Source organism: Pseudopodoces humilis, chromosome 10, assembly GCF_049639895.1.
Source record: "Pseudopodoces humilis isolate 2021_Gansu_Grassland_sample_001 chromosome 10, ASM4963989v1, whole genome shotgun sequence".
Taxonomy (NCBI): Eukaryota; Metazoa; Chordata; class Aves; order Passeriformes; family Paridae; genus Pseudopodoces; species Pseudopodoces humilis.
Window position 1 is genome coordinate 9,292,580 of NC_142209.1, and position 23,785 is coordinate 9,316,364.

General features: G+C 40.1%; 1 protein-coding gene across 1 annotated transcript in view; it reads left to right on the forward strand.

Annotated features, from left to right (window-relative positions):
* The window catches only part of CRB1 (crumbs cell polarity complex component 1), a 97,778-nt gene that overhangs the window by 4,546 nt on the left and 69,447 nt on the right, over positions 1–23,785 (forward strand). The window contains exon 2 of the mRNA XM_088060497.1: positions 22,676–23,260. Coding sequence (XP_087916623.1) covers positions 22,676–23,260 — 585 coding nt within the window. The remainder of the gene's footprint in view (positions 1–22,675; positions 23,261–23,785) is intronic.

A 23,785-nucleotide genomic window follows, 5' to 3' on the forward strand; every position in this document is an offset into this window, starting at 1 on the left:
GTTTTAATATACACCTAATATATACAGTATATACATAAACCTTTCAAAGGTGTCCCCACGTAAAGTTTATGTGTGTGTGTGTTTCTGTCTGTCTATCTATCCATCCATCCATCCATCCATCCATCCACAGTTTTTTGTTCTCCCTGTGTTATTTTGATAAACCTAAAGTACCTAGGGAATTTTTCCCTTGTGCAAATCTGTATACTTTTTCCTCCCTGTTAGAGGAAGCTCAGAAAAAAAACAAGTGCTGTTTAGAGAGTGCTCAAATTTTGATGGCCAAATTGGGCACTTCCCCACTGAAAAGTTACAGGGAAAGGCAAATATTTTGCTGTTGTGTGTTGACAGTAAAATGACATGTAAGACATAGGAGAGCAATCAAACCACTGTTCAGTACTGGCTGTATCCAGTTTTGAGTGCTGCTCTGAACAAGAGGGAGGCAATTAGGAAAATGCTGGAAAGGGACATAAAAAATAGAAAGACATTTAGAAAGGGTCACAGGAAGAGAAGCCTGAGGAAAGACATGATTACAGTCTTGCCTCCACGAAAGAGAACGGCAATCAAGGATGGTGATGAGATCAGTTGCTCCCTGTGACCTCTAGAAGGGCAGGCGCTGGAAAATAATAGATTCCATGTACATCAGGGAAGATTTGTGTGAACTTTCCCAACTGAAGGATAGTAAGACACTATATCAGGACTTTTTAATGAATGGGTTAGATAAAAATCTGCCAGAGATTGTCTAGACTGCTATCTCACAGCTGGTGTGACACAGACCATGGGCAGTCTGGGGGGGATCTGTGAAGGTCTCAGGGGACAGAGCCCCAGAGAGGCACACGTGGGGACTTGCCCCAAGGGCTGTGGTGGCACCGAGGTTCCAGGGCAGCTCAGGCACAGCTCTGGGGCAGGGTAAGCAGATGGTTCCCTTCCCTTCTGCACAACTGGAGATTATGTACTGTGCAAAGGCAGGCCTGTACCCAGCCCCCTGGTTACAGCAAAAACAGAATTGTTGCCTGAATTTCAATGAGAAAATAGTTTACTCTCATTCTTTGAGACATAAAGAATGCTTATTTTTTTGTACCCTAGACTTAAAATAAGCACTTTGGCTACTGAAGGCACTGATTACAATGAGGACAGAAAGTACATCCGTGCAAGAGATCATTTAGTTTGATTTCCAGCTTTTTTTTTTAAAGTGAAATCACTTATATTTTTACTTGCATTTTGAGTATACTTGATATGTTGACAGTATGATGCAAAAATATATAATTAATGAATGGATTATCAATATCAAAATTTTCATGGTCAGAAACCTGAAAAGGAATTAAAAACATGGTTTGTCTGCTGAACCCGCCAGCTTCTCGCTTCATATAAAAAAGCAATGCAAGGCTGGAACTTATTACACAAAAACAAATAGCAGTAGATTCCTAGGAAACTGTTCTAACTGGTCATTCGGGATACAGTGCAACAAATTAACATTGGATTAAGTGTTCTGCTTCATCTAAGAGAAGTTTAACATTTTATTTTGATGGCAGCAAAAATCACTTATTTATGAAATATCAAGGTTTAAATATATATATCCAGCCAACTACAAAGCAATAAATAAACATGCCTTAGTCCATGTGACTTAATTCTCTCTAATAAAGAAGTCAGAAAAATAGCAACTTAAGTGCCTTTGATCCTGCCTACAGGGGTTTGCAGTCAAAGACCTCCCAGAGATACTTCTATTTTTGAGTTTGATTTTATAATTCAGATCCCATCATTAAGAAAATCTTTTAGACAATGCCTCAATCTCTAGGCAACCTTGAATATTCCCTTTGCTCTTTGTGGTGACCCAAAAATGGAAAAAAGATCCTGATATTTATGTTTTCTAAGGGAAGCCTTTAAAACTAATTGACTCATCTGGAGTCACAGACAGTAGGCAGCAAGGAGGTAAGTGATACATACTGTTTTCCAGATTGATATCACAGATTAATTTGTTTGTTTTAGGGACTGACATGTTTTGTCAGTTCTCACTCTACTTCCCTGTTTCCTCAGCCATTACCAGTGCTATATCATATGAAAGCCCTCTCACACCAGCAAACAGCAAAAAAATCCCAACAACACACATAAATGGGTTTTCCAATGGGGTTCTTATGTTTACTTTATATTGATTATATCTTACTCTCCCATAAAATGGGTCAACAGGAATCTGCTTCCATCTTTTGACAAAGACTGCAGCTGACAAGGCCTCTGGGCAGGCACCACACAGCTGCCACTGCAGCTCTGCAGGGCTCCTCCAGTCCCAGCAAAACGTCCCTCTCCAGGCATCAACAAAGCAAGGCTGCTGCAACTTCAGGGTCAGGGCAGCTTCTGCCTGCCTGGAATCTTATCAGCGGGGACAGAAATCAGAATATTTCAAGGGCTAAATATTTCTGTGGGTTGAAAAGGGGCATGGGCTGCTAACCCATTACAGTGTCCCCTCTCCAGCAGCTAAGGATCAGGGCACTTGCCTGGTGCAGCCTTCTATGCTGGGAAATGCTGTGCTTGAATAATTGTGGCCTGGGTGGATGCTGGCAGGCAAAGGGAGAAACTCCTTGCTTCTTTTTACTGCTCTTGCTTGCCTGCCCAAGGCTGAGCATACTGGAAGCCTAGTCCCTTAAACTTTTCCTTGAATATTGAGAATAATGAGATAGACAAACCATCTTTGACTGCATTAGTCTGGGGCTTTGCAGACAGGACACATTCCTTCAAAGTGCCCTCAATCACAGTGAATGAGATCAAGGCTGTGAGTAAACAAACACAGCTTTGTACCCCTCCCTTTGAGCTCAGCCCTGGACACAATAGCCTGAGCTCCTTTGCTGAGGTTTCTGAGAGGTACAACTATGTTCCTATACTGAGGTGCTACCAAAGTCTGACTCCCCTCTGAAATAAGGCCAGAGATGCTCTAATTCACATTCAGACTGCCAGGGAGGCTATAGGCAGCATAAGAGGCAGCATACACTGGCCATACTCTTCCCTTGATGGTTCCAGTCTCCCTTGCTTGGGTTTCCAACAGGATGATGCAGAATGCTTCATTAGCTTTTTCTTACACAAGGAGGGCCCGAACTCTGAATTTAACTGTAACACATTTCTTTCCTTCTTGGAATGTGAGCTGGAGGACTTTGAAAACAACATAATTTGACAGGAAGCCAAAGCAAGGACTCAGAATGATAGACAGTCATCAGTCTGCAAGGATCCAAGCAACTGCAATTTTAGTAACCTGCACTGACAGATTACTCACAGCAGGGAATCCAAAACTCTCACCATAATAATGTAGCCTTGAAAAGACATCTGTATACAGCAGTGTACAAGTGTTTAGCTAAGCCTTGTGGCAATATGTATCATTCCACAAACATATTTTTCATATTTTCCTACATTTTATGGTAAGAATCAGTGGAGGCTGACTTTCAGAATTCTTTTAAGATTAAACAGAGAAAAGAACTTAAAAGGGCCTTGCATATTTTCATCCCAATTAATAGCTCTGATGCAATCTCTGATACATCAGTGTTATTCCCTTCTTCTTACTGTACATTTCTTTTGTTATTCAGCCTTTTTGCTTATTTCACAAGATTGGTGTCTTCTTTCTCTGTATCCTCTATTTATGAGCTTATCAAAGGAAATTAAGGAGCTGTTGGAGAAGAGTAGGCACAGTTAGGATATTTTACACCATGTCAGACCTCTGTAGTGTTTTTTGCCTTTCTTACAGCCAGCACAGCTGCACCCTTCCTGCAAAAGAGGTGGCTGATGCCCAAGGAGCAGCAAGGTGATGTGTATTAGTTCAGACACGCTCTCAGGGGCACTCTTTCCAGGTGTTGGGAAGGCGGTGAGTTATACTGCAGGCTCTTCACTGCAGATAATGGAGTCTGATCTCTTCTTTCAGCTGTGTGGACACTCACTGCGTTCAAACTCATGGGTGTTTGTCATACTGGCTGGTATCACAGCTGCTTTTGAAGCACCTACTGGAGGAAGATGCCTCTGCAATGCAACTGCAAAAAGCAAATGTCTAGCCATCATTTTGTAGGACTTACCAACTCAGTTTTTCTAACTAAACCCATCCCTTCTCTCTCATTAAATACAGCTGACATTTGTAATTCAAGTTGTAATACTAATGGTATTGAACATTTTGGAAGCCTCAATCCTTGTAAAAATGCCCTCAGTTTGATATAACAGGAACTATCTGTTCTATTTTCTCATGAGTATGTCTTAAATGTCTGATTCAATTTAGTCTAACATCTTCCCATTTTGGAGCTCATGGAAAAGTGCAAGAAGATTAAAGTTACTAAAATCAATTGCCATTTTCACATTCAAAAAGCTTTTTCCAAAGAATATTGTGTTTCCTAAAAAACAAGTGGGGAACTTGGAGCTGACACCATTTTCCACAGTAGTGAAGTGATAAGACTGAGGTGTTTAGAGCAAAACTTTAATGGAATTAAACAGGAGAAGTAAAAATTGACACTGAACACCTTTGAATGATCTGGATATGAGTCTTTCCAGCAAACACACTGACCTAATGATCTGACAATTGATAGAAAGGAATAAAAAAAGGAGAAATGTAGTTTTCTGCACACAATATTACAAAATCAGATCCATTTTTACAGTGCTTCTGTTATAGCCTTAAAATCATAAACATTCCATTCTTCATTTTGTCTGGGGAATTGCCCACAGATTCATGCAGGCACTTTGTGTTCCCAGAGATATCTGTAAGTGTTCTCACTGCCCAGGGAGAATGGAAAATACCCTACAGTGGCCCTCCTGTATCCCCAGCCAACACCTCCGAGCTAGCAATGATTTTGCTGCAGTCACACAGGCATATGTTGTCTGTAATTCTGCTATTCCACAAGGAACCTTGAGCAAATTTGATTTCAATTTAATTTTTCTGGTTTAACTTCCTAAATTCATTCATTCCAGTGAAGATGCTGTGTTATGTCCAGCAAGGACCAGCATGGCTTTGCTTATGAAACCAGGAAGTGAGGGGTTGTAATCAAGAGTGATTTCTTTCTCAAGGCGATAGAGAATTATGTCTTTTGAGATATCTGAGGTTTTGAGATTGATACTTTGATTGGCTGGCAACAATTACTCTGATTGTTATATTCCAGCTCTTAAACTAAACTTTGAGGGAACTGCATTCTTCAATACTATTAGAAGCAAATGGAGACTGTTATTACACGTCCTGAGATTTTTGTGCAAGAGATAAACAGCATCACAAATGTGCTTGCATCTTGAATTGCACAATTTCTTCTTTGGGCTAACATAAAAATATGTTCTAGAGGGCACTCACACAACAACTGCCAATGCTATTTAATTGTGCTTCAGTTTCAGACATACTGTGTCAACATTTCTACAGACATCTCCTTTCCTTACTTTTATTAATGTAACTGCAAACACCCAGAGAGCTGAGAGATGGATTTCAGGTCTTTTAAACCTGCATGTCTTTTATGCAAGGCTCTGAATCAGCCTGAAGAATTCTGGGTCTTCTCTGCTTCTTTTCTGCAATCCCTAGCACCAAAACTTTTGTTAACTACAGGCATGTGGTTACACATGCTTACAGTAAACCTGGCTTTCCAAAAATAAGAAATTTGTACAAAACATTACAGAAAGTTCCGAGAAGTAGTCGCATCACAGGCAATGGGTGCTGAGCTTTCTGCTCTAGTTGATGCAACAGCTTGGACTAGATGATCACCAATAGTCCCTCCCAATGCTTTCTGTTCCAAGTGAACCACTTGGGTTTTAGCTGGTAAAGCAGTCATTTCAGGGAGTGTATCAGAAATGCTGTCTCACCAATTCTGACACATTTTTACCATTCAGTAATAAAAGGTTTTTAGAATTTGTTGGAAGCTTGTCAGTGACAGGAAAAATTGTGAAGTGGAAAGTATGTGGCAAAAATATGTGTATTTTTGTAATGTATATTTCAAACTCCTTTTGAAAAAGAAAAACCAAACAAAAAATCAGTTACTAGATTAATTGAAAAAAAAACCACCAAAGAAAAAGTCTTCACTGAGTTACCACTGTAGTGCAGACTCAGTTATGAAGTTATGACTTATGCTCAGAAATGTATCCAGACATCAAGGATGAAAACAGTCTTAACCCAGAGGAAACTCCTATGTGCAGAAAAGAGCTTGAACTTTGTAATGAATGTTCAGTTACCACAGGGACATCTAAAAAAAATTGTCACTTGCCTTTAAAAAGGTCTTTTTAAAATCTTCACCTCGATGAGAGGTCCAGTGATTCAGCCTCTCAAACTGCAGTCATGCCCTATTCCAGCTATTACATGCTTCATTTCTGTTAATCTTCTCTAATTAGTTCTGCTTCTCAAGTGAGGTCTTAGATTCTAACATTTTCCTGTGCTAATACCAAGGGCTCTGCTTTCATGTTCACGGTCAGTCCAGCATTTCACCTTGTAAAACTCTTTTGTCCTCCCTGCACTTACACTTGTACCTTGAGTTTGAGTTTAGACATCAGTTTAGACTCTCTCAAAGACATTTGCTGACTTGAAAGTTATCCTTAGAGTTGTGGTTGTGCCCAGAAGAGTCATACAAGTGTGGAGGAACAGACTTCTTTTAGATTCTTTCTCTTCCTTGCAAACGTGCAGAGAAAATTTCTCCCATGAAAATAATTTCAGCTTTTTCTTTGTGAAGTGTTTTGCATTTTTTACAACACATAAGCAGATTGGGCCCCAGAGCCTGAAAGGAGACACATGACAGTTTTATAGGTGAGAATGCTAAGCTGAGAAGGGTAAGGAGAATACCTCGCTTGCATTGAGAGAGCTGTGAACATAATCCAAGTGATCTCCCTGTTCAAATCACTAAATTTAGATCTTGTGTTTCTCCCTTCATAAGTTATACACACACATTAATATAGATATGTATTAGCAAGAGGACACAAATACAGTTTTCCAGATTCTTCTTGTGCCTGAGAGATCTGTAATATGGCAAGCATTTATTTTTAAAAATGGCATTATTATTTGCTCACTCTTATACCAAATGGAGGCACTTTCTGTGTGTGCAATTTCCATTGCTGACTGTAAGAATTTACTTATCACTTCTTTCACTTGATCACTCTTAGCTGCCACTTTTGAAGGGATCAGGTCACTTACTTGCCATCCCACAGCCCTTCCTTTGTGAGGATTGGAGAGATCCAGCAATTACTAGAGGCACATGATGGCTGAGGTGCGAACACTAATGGGAGGAGGCACCTGAGCCCCAGGCAAGAAACACAGTCTTCTCCAGCTGATGTTCAATCCAAAATGGCAGACTATTTTCAGATTAAAAAACCTTAACTGGGCAAGGGGGAAAAGTCAGCCTTCAGTGATACATAACCCAGGCTACAGTCAGGTTATGCAGCTTCCTTTGAGTGTTGCTGCTGCAGCTGGGGATAAAATTTGCAGTTCATCTAAACAGGTCACCCAGGCTTGATACTTTTATACTTAATGAATTGCAAATAAGCATAACCCAGCAATAGGATAATGGTAAAAGAGCAAGCATTTTTATGGTTCAGTTATTTCATATGCAACAAGTAAGAAAGTCTGTTAACTATTCAACCTACCTCCTTATAATAAATTATAATAAATATGTAAACACAATATATGGAAAATACTTGGCCTTTTCAATTTTGAATAGTTAACACTTAGTTCTTATTTTTATAAGTATATATATATTTGTGTATATATATATATATACATATATATATATATATATATGTATATATATATCTATATATAATATATTATATATATAATATATTTGTATCTGAAAATATAACCCCTGAAGTATTTGGTGGAGGTAATGGAACTATTTATGATTAAATATTTCTTAAACCTCTCCAGTGGGATTTATAATGTTATTTAGAAATCATTGACAAAAGGGTGTCTGTTTTTCTGGAACTGCAATATAATGACAAACCCTCTCATATCCAATTATCCCAATGTCCAGAAAAAGGACAAAAATAGTAGAAAACCCTTTCATTTTCCCCATCTCTAAGGCTGAGGAGGAAGGATATGCACAAAGGAGCATATGCACAAAGATCAAATTCACAGATTTTCTGCAAGATCAGTGCCTAGTTTTAAAACCTGAAAACTGTCCTAAAGGTTAGCACCTTACTCTGCAGAAGCCTTCAGTAGAGATGTACTGTAGTACAGGGTTTTGGTACCAGAATTTAGCCCCAGATGAGCTGCACTTCTGTACTTTGCTCATCCTTGTGACAATGTGTCACCTTTCCAAGGGTATTTCAAGAAAAAAATAGACTGTGGAGGTAAATTGTGCCTTAACTCCAGACTGACTTGGGAGCAGGACACTCAGCACCTTTCAGTGCTGACTATCCACAAGCAGAGGTCTTGTCTCATGACACCTAATAAAGTGTTTGGTAATCACATCCAGTGGGAAAACCCTTCACCTTCCACTCAGTGGGCAATGCAATAACTTCCCTCCCTGAGGTACACAGCTTAGAAAGAGAAAAAAAGTATTAGGGAACATCATCTAGGAGATGACATGGGACAAGAGTAATGGACAAAAGACATCCTCACAAACTGCTTTTCTAAATTCTTCTTTAACTCCAAGTTGTCATCCAGACATGTTCCTAGTGCAGTAACCACACTTTATTCTCTCTTGCTCAGCTCATGGTGACAATGGTTTTATCATGGAAATATTTTCTCTAGAGAGCACTCTGAGTACTGACAGCTCTTTTCTCTTTCCCTCCTTCACACTGTCACCCTTCTATATTTGCCTTGACACTGTCTTCACATTGTCTTGACATTGTTCTGACAGATAAGAAAACTCAATCACTGCAGCAAACAGCCATGACAATGAGGAGAAGAAAAAGGAAAAGTGTTATGAAAATTGTTGAGGAACTGTGAAGATTTACAGGCTAGTGAAAACAAGATTTTGCTTTTTATAAACCACATTCCTAGTGAGTTTTTAATAAAAAGCTGATTTAAGCAAGTCTTCAGCCAAGGCTGGCAAAAGTCATCTCAAAGACAATTGGCAGTTACGGTTTCTGTACCTGAAATTCAGATATTCCTAGATAACAATCCCTCTTACTGCCGTGAGCTCAGGTACATTATGGGAGGTACTTCAACCCCTCTCCTGGGGAGAAGGGATGCTGAAATGCTGCCTTGGAACCCTCCAGCTATGATTTCTCCCAAGTGTGCCATTCAAACTGGGACCCATTTTGGGGGCAGCCAGAAAAGAAAGGCAGCTACAGAAGAAAGAAATCAGGCTAGCTGGAGCTTTAGTTCCCTTTGCTAATAATAAAACAGAATTTTGTTTTGTTGGCTCACAAATTAGAAGAGAGAAGCCTAGAAAGAAAGCATTGCAATCAGTCTGACAAGTGCCAAATATTGTGGTAACAGGTAAAAATCCCAGCACAAATGGGGTAAGTTTAGTATCTCTCTGCTTGAATTAATCTTTGGAGCAACTCCTTAACTGGGTATAGTATGGACATAATAAAGTTCTGAACTTGACAAGTTAAACTTTGTGATTCAACAATTTGACAAAATTACTGTTGATTTGAGTAAGAATTCTGATCATCAGGAACCGTGTGGGGAGGGTTGATGGGTTTTATTTTGTGGCTTGTTCACTTGATTGTTTTAGACAAGAAATCCCTGCATATATATTTGATACTAGTTCAGATTCTTAGTAGTTGCAAGAACACCTAAGCAATTAAAAACTTACCTAAAAAAATACTTGTTACTATCTTGGCATGCATACAATCCATATCTTACCTGAAAAGTGCAGTTAAAGCTTATCTCTTGCAAAGCAGAAGCTCATCAACACTGCGCTGTAGGGCGTCTGTGGTGTTCCCTGCAGGTCACACAGGCACTGCTTCTCCAGGAGGAACATCTTTTGCCCTCTCCCCCACTATTACTGCAGATTTCTGTCTTCTCCCTAAATAAATTAGGGAGGGAAGCCATCTGAAGCTTGTTCCCTTTGCCTCAGAGCCCCTGAGGACAGCAGGGCTGGTGGTCAGGCACTGCCCCCATCCTCAAAGAGAGAGGCTCTTCTCCAACACTTCCCAAACTGCAGGGCTATCCAGGCATCCAACAGCCACATGAGGTGGCACAGGCTTGGGCTGCAGGGCTCCATGACACCTTTTCCCAATCCCCCTCCAGGTCCCTGAGCCAGGAGGAGCAAGGCCCCAGACCTGCCCCTGCCTCTGCATATCCACCCCAACAGGAATGAGACCCGCATGGCTGGGGAGTGAAACCCTCTGCTTTCTGAGAGAGAACCCATGAATGCAATTCAGTAAATCCTGAATAGATCTCTGCCACACATCTATAAGATTGCAGTATGAAGAAAATGTTAGTGAAAGCTTCTTAGAGACCAGAACTTACAGAAATAAAACCCTCTCAGTCAATTAATGCAATTTTTTGCTGACAAGGATGCATCAACACATGCTAAGAGTAAAGTGAACATTCACATATGCAGACTGATGCTCACCTGGTTAATTTTATGGCTAATTTCATATGTTTACTCATGATGACCAAAGCAAGGTAAGACAAAAACAGAACAGAGGCAAAATTAGCCTAAAGAGTCAAGGCAGAAAAAAATATGTTTCTATTTATCCAGAGAGAAAATTAAGCTTCAAATGCTTCTGCCTGAATTCACTTGATGAAGCATAGTCTTGATACAATTAAGAGAATGGCACGAAGGAAAGGTCTCCATATAAGTGCAGACACTTCTGAACCATAGAATATAGCATTTAGAATAAATGCCATATTAGATGGTTATACTCCAACTGCTCTGGGAAACTGAATGACAAAAATTTTGGTTCTTCCTTCCTACACTTATGTCTACAAGCTCCCTTTATTATTAATGACATAATATTTGCTAGAGTAGGCTATCATGGTAAAATCAATACCAAAGTCCCTTGAAAAGACACCAGAGCTGAACCCCTAATTAAATACAATATTTTGTTCATTTTAAATGAGACACTGTTTGAGGGGTACAGTAACAGTGCCTTGTTCTGTTCAAGGTATCTGTAACTAATAACCCAAATGATCAAATGAAATGTGATCCTAAGAGGAAATGGCTTTTGAAGATCCCTAGGTATTAAGTACTGGGAGCTGCTTCTCAATCTGTTTTGCAGCCTCTCAGCACACTATGACGTGTGATGCCCTTTGGGATTATAAAACAAGCCTCATCATAGATGTCTCTAAAAAAAATGCTCCCAGCAAGATAGTCACTAGATTCGTTATTCATACTTATTCATTATTGCCATGAAATCTTTCTTAATTTTTTTTCCTGGCCAGACCCTGGCCAGACCTGTCACATAGATCTCCTTTATTTATTTAGCATAACTTAATATAAAGCAGGGCAGGATGCTGCCTTGTAATATATTCTGTACTGGCAGGTCTGGACTGGTAGTGTGAGGAAGGCCCCTTGCCCACAAATAGGGTATTCCTTCTGTTTTTTCATCATTGTATGGCACCAAAGTTCTTTTGAGATAAGAGTAAGCACCTGGATGTCAAGTTGTGGAGGCTTTAGTTCCCTGCTCCTGCTTGCTGATCTTATTTTCCACTCCCCAGCCAGCACACCACCAACACCCAGAGGTCTCCCTGTGTCTTTAGAGAGTGTCTAAACACCCCTGTCATTGCAACAGGATGGCTAAATCTTATATACAGGGGAATAGCAGGCCAGAGCAGCTTCATTGTCTTCTGGATCATCCTGAGGAGTGTGAGCACTTCAGCAGAGCACAGAGGCATCTGTGTTACCCTGTGGAGCTGGTGCCACCACTGACACTGTGTCCTGGGGCTACAGTTCCTGCGGGCTCACTCACCAGCCACACAAACTTACTGTAATAGCCCATCCCTGCCCATGAAACCCAAGGCTGCTTTGGATTAGGCCTCAGAGGAAGAAAAGGAGAAAAAAATGGAAAAAAATCTAAGGCAGGGAAGGGACAACTAGAAAAGGAAGGAGAGCTGAGGAGTTAGATCTACCTCCTCCATACATTAAATAGACAAAAAATAAAGGAGACTATTAATGGGGAAATAGAAATTTAAAAAGCCTTCAAGAAATTACTGTACTGATTCCTACTGATGAATAAACATTCATTTATTTATTAATGGTTTTAAATTTTTCATCATTTTACTAGCAAAAGGGGTACTGATCTAATTTTGATAAAGGCTTGCTGGATTCCTCTTCACTTGTAGCAGATATTTAATGCCCTAGTGGCTGGTGTTTTTATTCTAATGCACACCATCGCATTAAGCTTTAACAATTTGACTTTTACTGATAGTCTTCTAATATGGAAGGCTTATTTCTTAGCATATTCCTCAGGGAAGGCTCCTGAGCATACCCTGATGCTGATGAATATTCTAGTTTTGTTTTACTTCTACACTGAAGCATCTCAAAACGGTTTAAGAGAAAGGTACCCCTAATTATATAGTGGGTTTTCAATACCTACTTTTCTTCTGGGTCAGTCGCTCCTCCTCAGTGCTTCCAAGCCTGCTCTGGAAATAAAAAGTGGCAAAACCATGAAACAAATTCATTCTTGCTCTGTTACAAGTCAGGAGAGTTTTTAGGATGCTACAATACAGTCTGCACGTCAGGAAAGCTGCCACAGATTTTGTGTCAGAGCCATGACTGTGTTCACTTTCATGGGTCACTGGAACTAGTGTTCAGAAGGCCAGCCCTCTGCAGAAGTTGACATGATAATAACGCTAAATAATGATAATGATAAATAATGCTGGGCCTGGGACTGATTTCTGTCTGTATGAAGTCGGTGAGGGCAACTTGTGCAGCTCACGATCACACCACAATAAGAGTTATGCCCTTGGCTCTGAGGGGAAGCTGCCCTCAGCACAGGGGCTCAGCAGGACAGCTGAGGAAATTTGGGTTGTACCAGTTCCCCATGACACTCCAGCCTGTCCCAAAACACAGGAGCTGCAACTTTCCCCAAGCAGTCTTGAAATCCCAGTTGGTAATTAGTTCATGCAGAGCTAATTGTAGGTGATTTCTATTGAAAATAATTTAGCACATAATAGAAAGGGCTGGAATGTGAACTCTTCTACAAAGTTCATGCTGGAAAAGCATGGCCTTGCTTTCTCTGTACTTATTGCCCATTGTAGCCACACCAAAGCTTTCTTCTGAGTCCTGTGGCATTTAAAGCAGAGTGCACTGCATTTTCAGCCACATAATGCTGATCTGTCACAGGACTGATTACTTCTTTTAAGTCTGGGGAGACAGGAGAAGCAGCATGATGACTTTGATATGCTGTAGTTTGATGTGTTCAGGAACATCCTAGTCCTCAGTTGTGTTACTGAGAAGCTACTGCAGGCAATCTCAACATATGCACACATCAGAACATGGCTTTGCACCCAGAGACTTTTTAAAAGGGTTGCCCTGTGTTATAGGCTGCTATGATGCATTTCTATCAATCAGGGCTTTAAGCTTATCCAGTTATGACTCACAGAAAGAAATTGTACCTGGGTCAGTGTTACAGGCATTTGAGGCTACATTTTAAAATCACAGCATGTTTATGTGCCACTGTGTTATCAGAATCACTGCTTCATGCCCTTTTCATATTAAGAAAGGGAATGAAGTAATGAATGGCAGAACCACAGCTGAAGGAGACTGAAGATGTCTTATAATGCCTTTCAAATTCAAACAACACATGAACACAGAATTTGGACCTGAAATCAATTTTGTACTCAGTTTTTAGCCCCTCTACTGGAAGGATTCTTAGCAGCATTTGGCAGCATTTCTGAGTGTTTTTCTCTCCTGTGTTAGTAGTTGAGCACAGTGGGAGCTCAGCTGCTTGCATATTCTCACCTAAACCAAACTCAGTGCTGCAAGTCAGCAGTAGTTGGTCTGCTTGAGGGGCAGCATCCTGAGCTCAGCCAAGCCCTCAGCTCCTTCCTGAGGATAAACTCAGGAGGAGTCAGGAGCTCCTCCTGCTCAGTGGCAGCTGGAGGCCTCTGTCTTACAAAAATGCCTTAAACTCCTTCCAGACTCCGGAGAAGCTGTGAGATCTTGCGTCTCTCAAGGTGAGATTGGCCTCTTCAAGAGACAAACGGTTCCTTTGCTCCCTATTTTCAACTATTTGGAATTTAAACAGAAGCAGGAGCAACTGGATTTCACCCAAACTCACAAACTGAATTCTATGCTGTGTTACCCCCTCTCTGTTCCTCAAAATCCCCCCCTGATGCAGAGAAAGATACCATGCTTTGGTCTTTCTGCAGCCCTTTCTAGCCCTGGCACCATTTTCCTTGTTATTCTGCCAGACATCCACTTCCCAGGTGTGCATTTTAGCCTTCCTTCCTAGCACAGCTGCAAATACAGCTGGTATCTTCCCAACTGCAAGCACTGCTTTCATCTTTCCTCTTCCCAAGCACCACTTGCACCCCTCAATATCAGGTTCTGATATCGGGTTTATAAACAGCAGGTTGTGCTTCCATTAATTTTACAAGACTTGATGTAGATGCTTGTGGCTTTAGGGAGCAAGGCAGGAGCAGCACCTCTCACAAAGGCACCAAAAATCCACCCATCCAAACAAGTTCATTTAGGTATGCTAAGAAACCTCATTAAAGCCAATTCAGGATAACATTTTAAAGTGTAAGACATAATTCACGCCTCTAACTAAACCACTAAGCTTTTCTCTCTATTTCTGGCAAAACCTTTCACTCGCAGGAGACATCTTTACACACATGGCTCTGTATCCTGAGTTACATGCTGAGGATGTCCCCAGCTTTAATGAAGCCTTAAGAGCAGTTCAGGCAGGAAAGGTGTTGATTGAATCCTTGGGACAAAGACATTCAACCCACAAAATCACTGTCTTTCCTGTAAGCAATCAAGCTTATTACCTAAATAAAATTGCTTCAGATTTTGAGCAAAAAAAAATTTTCTATGTTCTTTACCTCTGAAGAGCTGATAAAAAGGCAAGTTTGAGGCTGGCCCACAGGTTCCCACTGCCATGTAATGCAGTTGCTGCTCACCTATCTATCTCCTACGTCCCTGGATGGAGTCATCCTGTTCTGTACTATTAAGACTAAATTCTGCTGTGTGACCTCAACTGAAAAAAAAATTCAGCATTTCTAGACGGATAAGGAATATCTCATTATGCTCATGTCGCTTCTCTTCTGCGAACTTAGAAGATAAAAATGAGGACAGATATAATGAAACTCTTAAAGGGGAGAGCTACATTCAGAGAGAGTATGTACAGTAGCAAGGATTGCATAGCAGAAATCAGTTCAGTTTCTACATCTGTGTCCACATCATTTATTGCAATGTATATCAGCTGCCTCCTGGCCTGATCAGACACTGCTCTACATCTTAGACAAACAAAAATATCTGTGTACAGTAAAAGCAGAATGATCATTGTACACTTCTACCTTAAACTGCACTGCTGTAGTAAACATAAAGTAGTAGTAAACATAAAGGTAAAGAAGCAGAGCATAAAATCTTTCATTCTCATTAGAAACCAGTCTATTTGCATTGTGCCTTGATGTCCAATTGAACAAAAAATCCTCCAAATTCAATGCATAAGAGCCCTGTTGAGCTCCTGGACCTGATTCTCTTCCTGTTCCCAGCACAAATACTAGGGTATGATGCCAAATAAAGTGAAAGCCAAAAATTATTTACATTTAGAAGTAGAGAGGGCATTTACCTCGTTTTAATTTGTTCATTTGGTGCCATTGCTGTGGTGCTCAGTGCAGACAGAGGGTGCAGCTGTTAAGGGCTGCTGCTGCTGCAGTGCTCAAGGGTAAGGGAGTCTGGGGTGGCACAAATGTCAAAAGATAGTGAAGGACAACAACAGCCAGCAGTATCTGCCTTTATTCTCAGGGACCAACAGCAAGTCAGTGTGAACAGAAAAGTTTAGGGAAGAGTGAAATGGAGACACTGGTTTAATAACAAGTTCTGTAATTTCAATCACAAATAACTTTAGTCGTGTAGTGTTGCCTGAACAACATTGTTTTTAAATTGTTTTTATTCCATTTTTACTCTTACACTAACACACCATACTTTTTCTGCAGAAAATAAGTTAATTTACTTTCCTTGACTTTACTGATACAAATGTACCCAAAACCAAATCTGGCTTTTTTGATAGCAATGGAATATTTGTGTTACCACCCTTTTTCTTTCCTGCCTGTGTGTGGTGCTGGTTACTAGGGTAATAAACATGACTCTAGATTTAAATTTAAATTTAAATTTTGGACACACAATTGAAGTTAAAGATTAAGGATTAACTCTTTATGACCACAGTAGTTGCAGACACAACAAGTGTTTGCTTGTTTGGCAAAAGTTTGATCATCCCTTCCCAAAGTAGGATTTTCCATTGAGCAAATTGAGTGATAATGATTCCAGCTGTGGATAGAGCAGGTGGCGTCTGAAGGATGGTGATTTACTCACATGTGAAGCTTGCAAAGGACAAATGGCACCATAGTAACTACAAGCTGCTCATTATAGTGATTAATTAAGACAGTAATACAAATGTATGGGAGATGGGAAAGGGTAAAATTGTATTAGTGCAACACATAGAGTCTGAGACTGTGTGGAAAAATTGAAATTCTTTTTTTACATGAGAAAGCTATTTTGAGGGCTAAGATAGCCCCTTACCTAGCTCTGTTTTATCCAGAACATGGTTTCCTATCCTTTCCTTCCCCATTTGCCAAATGCTGATGCAGGAGTGACATCTCTGCCTTTCAGTCCATTGTAAAGGTACCTGATCCCAATCTCTGTCCCTGCTGATTATGCAGCTGTGCTTATCTCTTCCTTAGTTCCTCTTGATATCTCAAGATTGAACACCTATCTGCACATCCACAACTTTCTAAGGCTGTCTTTGGAGTGAAGCTATTGTCATAGTGATGAACTGTATTTTTTGTGTCACAGTGCACTGCAGATAAATGGAGAGAGGATTAGTTACACCAAAGCCACAGCATCTCAATGCAGCAGTAAATGCCTTGGGCAATACTTTAAAATTTCCAGTTAAATGATAATTATTTCAAGATCTCAGTATAGTAACAGAGCTTGATATTTCAGTGACACAGATTCACACACTTGTTCTAAACTCTCAAGGACAGGTTTCAAACAAGTAATGAGCATGAGCATTGAAGGTTCATGTTTCTGACTCCAAGCCACTGGGCTATCTAAACTCGCTACCGTCATGGCATTTTTGGTGAGCTGATTTGATCACAATGTAAGCCTTTAGCTGTGAACAAATGCTATACGCTGGTTTTAATTCAACAGAATCCAGACTGAAGTAACAGCATTAAGAGAAGTGGTTGCTTCGATCTGGTCTTCTTTCTAGTGACTGACCACCAGAAATATGTCAATTATATATGCCATTCCAACAAATTAAGAAAAAAATAAAACAAACAAAAAACAACAACAAAAAAAACCAAAACCAAAAAAACAAACTCGCAGGTAACACATTTTCTGATGGTGGAGTAGGGGTTTTTTTATACACCCAAACATCTTGCTATTGCAACTCAATCCTTCTTGCCTTAAGAGTATTTTTGAAATTGAATGTCTCAACTCATAGACCAGGGGGATTTTGCTATCCATTTTTTCCCCAAAATGTATGACTTAGTAAAAAGTCAGGTTTTGTTGTGACCTGCTTTATCTACACTGGCTTGTGTAGCTCCCCAGTTTTAATTCAAATGTGTAAATTAATAACTATTTGTTAAAAAAAAAGGAAAGGAGAAAAGTCCTCAAAGCATAGTAAAATCATCAGTGATGATGACTATGTGGGTATCAAGAAGTTCTCTATCTTATCCTAGATTTTCTCCCCCCCTAGAAAATAGACTGGCTCTGTTAAGAAAACTCTCTTAAGAAAATCTTGCAGCATATGTAAAAGATTCCAAAGTTGTTAGTGTTGAGAGCTTCTGTGAAACTCATAGTCCTCCTTCAAGGGCAGAAGGCACAGTTGAAGAACAGCACTGCAAATCACAAGCAGCCTTCAGACACAATGAGATGATTAGAAGAGTGCAGGTATGGCCACAGCCAAGTGGACTCTGGTTCATAACTGTGTGATTAGCAGTGATTGAAATTTAATTTTGAATGCTGTCACTGATTATGATATTTCACCAACACTTAGGAAGAGTCGTGTCTTGAATGAACAAGTCTTCGCTGAAAGACATTTCTGACACAAAGAACCCAAAACAGATTGCAAAGGATTTATCTGGGGGCTTTGAGTGGCTGAGATTGCTAATGGTCAGAATCTGGGTTCATCAATTCACTTTACTATTAATCTTATCAATTTAACTTAGAAGAATATTTTGAAAAATGGACATGAATTCAGTAAATCTCTGATTCAAACAGGATCAGAGAAAAAAAACTGCTTGAAATTGTCAGGAAATATATGTAGGTAAGCTTTTCAAAATTAGCTGCTTTACTGAGGAACAAACTGAGTTTAACCATCAGATTATCTGTGCCAAAATGCCTTGGCCATTTCAAAATTCCTGCCCTGTTTATAATAACTTTTCCTTAATTCAATTTTGGCCTTGTATCCTCATTGCCATGCATTTCTAACATCATAAAAATTGTTTTGTATCACTACAGTAATTTCTGTTAGTTCAGAAGCCTTTACAGCCAAAAGAATGCATTTTTAGTGCTGATTAACTGTGTAAGCTCAATTATTCATACACTAACAAGATCACTTCAATGAATTTAAATAATTTTTAAATAATCTTATCCAAGAGAAAAAAACCAAAGTGAAAACTGTCTTTTTCTTGGCATTTCTTACATTAAGTTATTTGTGCCAGTTCCTGCAATAGCTGCAGGTATGGCCATGTTTCTGGTAGTATGGATGATGTGCCAGTAGATGGCAAGCTTTACTGCAAAGAATTTCACTGCAAACCATCTCATCTGCATCTCAAGGATTTAACCATGGGGCAAAACGCTTGGCACTAAATCCTCTCATAATTAGATTAATGTACCACTATTTATAAAGAGACTGATAATTACCTCAAGTGTCAGTCAGTGTAAATCCAAAGCAATCAGCATTTTATTTCCATTTTTCCTAACGTTATGTACAAGTTTTAAGACTCTGTCAGAACAAGTCATTGCTGAAGTGACCTTAATTGCTTAGGAATGAAAAACGACTCTTCTGCACATCTGAGGTAGAGCATGAGGCTTTTCCTGGTTATCCTTCCACAACCTGGCCAAAAACCAAGCTCCACTGAAACATTTTTGTCCCTTTGCAGTTCTGTCTGTAAATGCAGAAGAGAATATTCTTTAGGCATCTGCTTAAACTGAAACATTCTTTGCATCATCACATGCATCACATGGCATGCAGGAGCTTCCACCTGCCATACTCTCACATTATACGCTCATACATTCACTCTCCTTCCATGCAGCACTCAGCTCAGGAGGTTGACAAATCTATCCTTCCACATCACTCCACAGCAGCAGGGAAACACAGTTTCCACAGGGCAGCGAGGGAGGTAGTGCAAATAACTCACCAGAAATAGGTGGAAATTGGTGTTTGAACTAGCAGTCCAGAATCAAGGATTAGCTGAGACACATCACTCAGGAACATCATTAAAAAAATTAAAAAAAATCATGGAAATGTCCAGGTGAACTTCATACCATTCAATAACCATGCTATGATAACTGCATACCTTTGATGATCAACTTTTTGAGATGCAGTTTTACTGCTGAGACAAACTGCTATAGAGTACCCTTAAACTCTTGCCCCAGCCTCTAAACCACAACTAAGTTATAACTCAGCATGGTTACATCTCTGCTAAGACCTTCAGAACTCTTGTGTTGCTCAAAAACTATACAAATAATAAAAACCATGGCAGAGTGCATTAGAATAAAGACAGAATGCCAAAAATGTTGCTCTTTCATTATAAACTTTTAGTAGAGATCAGAAAAGAGTAATCTCTAGGGAGTACTGGATTTATTGAATTCTCTGTTGGCAATTTCTGCATAAGAAATTAATTTTATAAAAGCTACAAAAGTTGAAATTAAAATAGTGCTTAAAAAAAAAAAGGAGAAGTTTGCTGTTTCATGTTTTTCCCGTAGTGATGCCACCCTGGAGAAAAATTGGTTGGCTTCACTACATACAGACAATGATTTTAGGGCTGTCTTTCCCCTTCCTTCATTTTCCCTCCACTCTTACTGCCTTAGAGAGCTATGAAGGTTTTTAACCAGTGCTCACAGCTGCTCTTGCTATCAAAACTGCAGACTGGCAAATGCGTCATGTCCTCACACAGTCATTATAACAAACTGAGCCTGTTGCATGCAAATTATCTCTGAAAAAGCAGTAATAATTAACTAAATTCCTTCTGATGTCACCGTGGTCCTGTGTAAGAAAGCACTCAAATGATTGACCTCACCTCCTGTAGCTTACACAGTACCACAGTTACACAACATTATAAATTGATCATTATTAATTTCTTCAAATTTGCAATGTTTCCCCAAACATGCACTTTAATGAATTTTAAGTAGGTACACAGACTGAAAGGAAAGCTCCCTAAAGTTGTGCAAGGAAAACGCAGAATGCGGACATTCCCGAGGAACACAGTTATGCTCATTTTAACTGTAATTAATAGATAGCAGTAAGCTCTGCATCATCCAGGCTAAAGAAAAAAACTAAATTCATGGGTAAAGCACAAAATTATGTAAACCAGGACATCAGAACATCCATGAGAGTGTGCTGAGGAAGAGAAGGGTCTGAATTACTACAAGTGGTGCAGGTCAGCACATGTGACCAATGTCTTGAATTTTTGCATTCCGTGAGAGCTCTGAGCTGGGGCAAGTGCAACCAACACTGCATCAGGATGAAATACCTGCTCCCAAAACTGATTGCTAACAGGTTTGGGGATGGTAATTTTAAAGGCAGGCTAATCCAAAAGTACTATTTTTGTCCTGTTTTCCTTCAGAGAACATGAGGTAACACTCCAGTTCTTCTCCTACTAATCAATGTTTAGCTTACTTTCTATGTAGTCCTTAACACCACTGTTGGTTTTAAATCTTGGTGTCACTGTTGCTATCAATGTTACTACATAAATCTCTATTCCTCTTGTTCAAACAAGTACTAATTAGTTATTTGGCTCAGTAAATGTACCTATTCATGAACATCAAGTTCATTCAGACTGGTGTTTCTAATTCTCAGAGCTACTACTGCTCCTGTGTACACCTCAAGTCAGAAAGCATAACAGTCATGCACAGACAATTTTTCAGCCTTTCCATTTATTATCTTAGTGTCAAATCTACACAAGCAGTCTTTCCTAAGCTGGTTAAGCTTTCTGATACTTTCTTCCTCCACTACCCCCTCCTAGGAGAAAAACAGATTAAATTGTATTATATATTAAAATGCACACTATGGAAACATACCATGATTAGTCAGTTTGTATCCTCCACATTCCCCCGTGCTTGGTTGGTTGTTATCCTCAGGTGACCAACCCTACCCTCTCCCTTTTCCAGGGATCTGTCCCAGGCCTTTATCAGCATTGGTCTAACTCCAGTTATTGGAGTCTCCATCTCTGCTCACCACTTCTCTTCGAGTGCCCCGTCTCCATCTCCACTGTGTCTGCTCTCCCGAATTTCAGTTCAAGCACTGGGAAGAAATCAGAGACTGCTGGTAGATGGATCTGAATTCCTTTGAGAAATTCAGCTCATCTAAAACACCCTGTTTGCACAAACACACTATTCTGCTGCTGTAAAAGACAAATACCCTTCATATAGCCAAACAAAACTCCTGATTAAAAGTATAAAAAATAATAAAAAATATATTTACAGGACTTACATACAGATAATTCAATGCAACTTTTGTGCTCCAGCTCACAAGTCTTTCTCCTACAAATTGCCTTCTCTCCTAAAGGAACATTCAGCTTCATTTCACAGAGTCTTGGCCCAGATACAGCTGCTTCAATGTACCCCAGAGGTGGATTCTGAACAGGGCTGGTAACAGCTCATCCTCCTTGACTGTGAAGTGAGAAGTAGCTCTTGCTATTGTTATTATTTACAGCTGCAAGGCAACTCCAAGTGGCCTTTAATTACTGACAGAAGCTCAGTTCCCAGAGGGTAAAGAAGTAAGGAACATCTTTACACCATATTCACTGTGTCCTTCCAGCCATGGGGGCTGAAAGGCTCTCACAGGGCTGTTTTGCATCTCAGGTGTTCAGTAGATTCTTTGAGGTGGAGATGCTGTACACCTGTGATATTAGTATTTATAATCAGCAAATCAAAATTAGGATGCCTGATGGTTTGAACTGTTTATTTGAGCTATAACTGCATCTGAGTAATTTAGCTTGTGAAACCCAATGCAAAAAAAAACATCCACCACAATATAATGGTACCACCACAAAGGTGGTATTGAACTAAAAAGTGGTTCATCTCCTTTCCCTAGTAACAAAAAAAAAAAAGAAACAAAACCAAAGATACCTAAATTCTTCCATATAGTTGGACATCAGTTGACAACAACCAATATTGTCTCAACTATACTCTTAATATAGTGTTAAACTATCCTGACACTCTAGACCATGGCTGCTGAAAGAGGCGAGAACAGGAAATTACAACCTACTCAAGTTTTCATAATTGTTTTCATTTTATATTCATTAGTTCACTAATGCATCACACAGTTGGCAGTCTATTTTCTTCTCAATAGCTAGCAATTGGAGCTGTTGGTTTTGAAGCACAGTTGTGTTATGAACTACTTCTTTCACTGTTGGTTACTCCCAGTGCTGTGGAAGTCCTCAGGATTTTTTGTGTTTCTTTCCTAGAATCACTTTGCATGAGGAATGATTCCAGGTGCCTGTCAAACTCTTGCCAAAAGAACTCTACATGTGTTGCTGGTCATAAAGATGACCCTTGCCTTTGTGCAGATGCATCAGTGGACAGCGTGGAGGAGCTCTGCAACAAAACCTCCAACCCTTGCTCCTCAAACCCTTGTCTCCAAAACGCTACCTGCCTAGGCTCTGCTGGAAACCTCAGCTTCACCTGCCAGTGCCCTGCTGGGTATAATGGACCTACCTGTGAAAGAGCTGACAGTGACTGTGACACCAATCCATGTGAGCATGGAGGCACCTGCCAAAGTGGCCTGGCAGGGCCCACCTGCCTCTGCAGTGCCGGCTACACCGGGAGGCTGTGCGAGAGAGATTTGGATGAGTGCATCTCTGAGCCGTGCCGCAACGGAGCCCTCTGCAGGGATGGCGTGGGCGAATATTTCTGCTACTGTGTCCCAGGCTACCAGGGCAAGCACTGTGACCTGGAAGTGAATGAATGTGCCTCAGACCCGTGCCTGAACGGGGCAACGTGCCTCAACCAGATAGGGCACTATGACTGCATCTGTCCCCTTGGCTACACAGGTAAGCCCTATTAAAGCAACTTTTCCTTTAGGTCATGTAGAACCATGGTAACTCACATTCCAGGTTCAACTCCCTTTCCCACACGTGTATTTAGCCATATCTGTATTACCACCTTGCCTTCAGCTTCGGCACCAGTGGCTGTTTAGATAGACTACGGATAACCACATCACTGTGAACTACTGATACCAGAAAGAGAAGGATTAAAGAAATCTCACATTTACCAAAACATACACAGCAGTTTTGTGAACACCAAGCTATGTCACAGGGCTAAGTGGCCTTTGCTTTAAAAAGAAATAGTCTCAAAATGCTCTCTTTGGAATGCTGTATGTAGTTTTTTTCTGAAGATCAAAACCTATGTTTGACAGATTTAAAAATTAGATCCAAGTAGACAAATTCTACCCTTAAACTTAGACATTTCACGTTAAATTTCTCTCATCTGCCCTTCCCAGAAACAAAGGACTCATTTGCAACTAGAACATTATGTAAGTTATATAGAAAAGTGTTATGTTCCAAAACTGCCCGCTT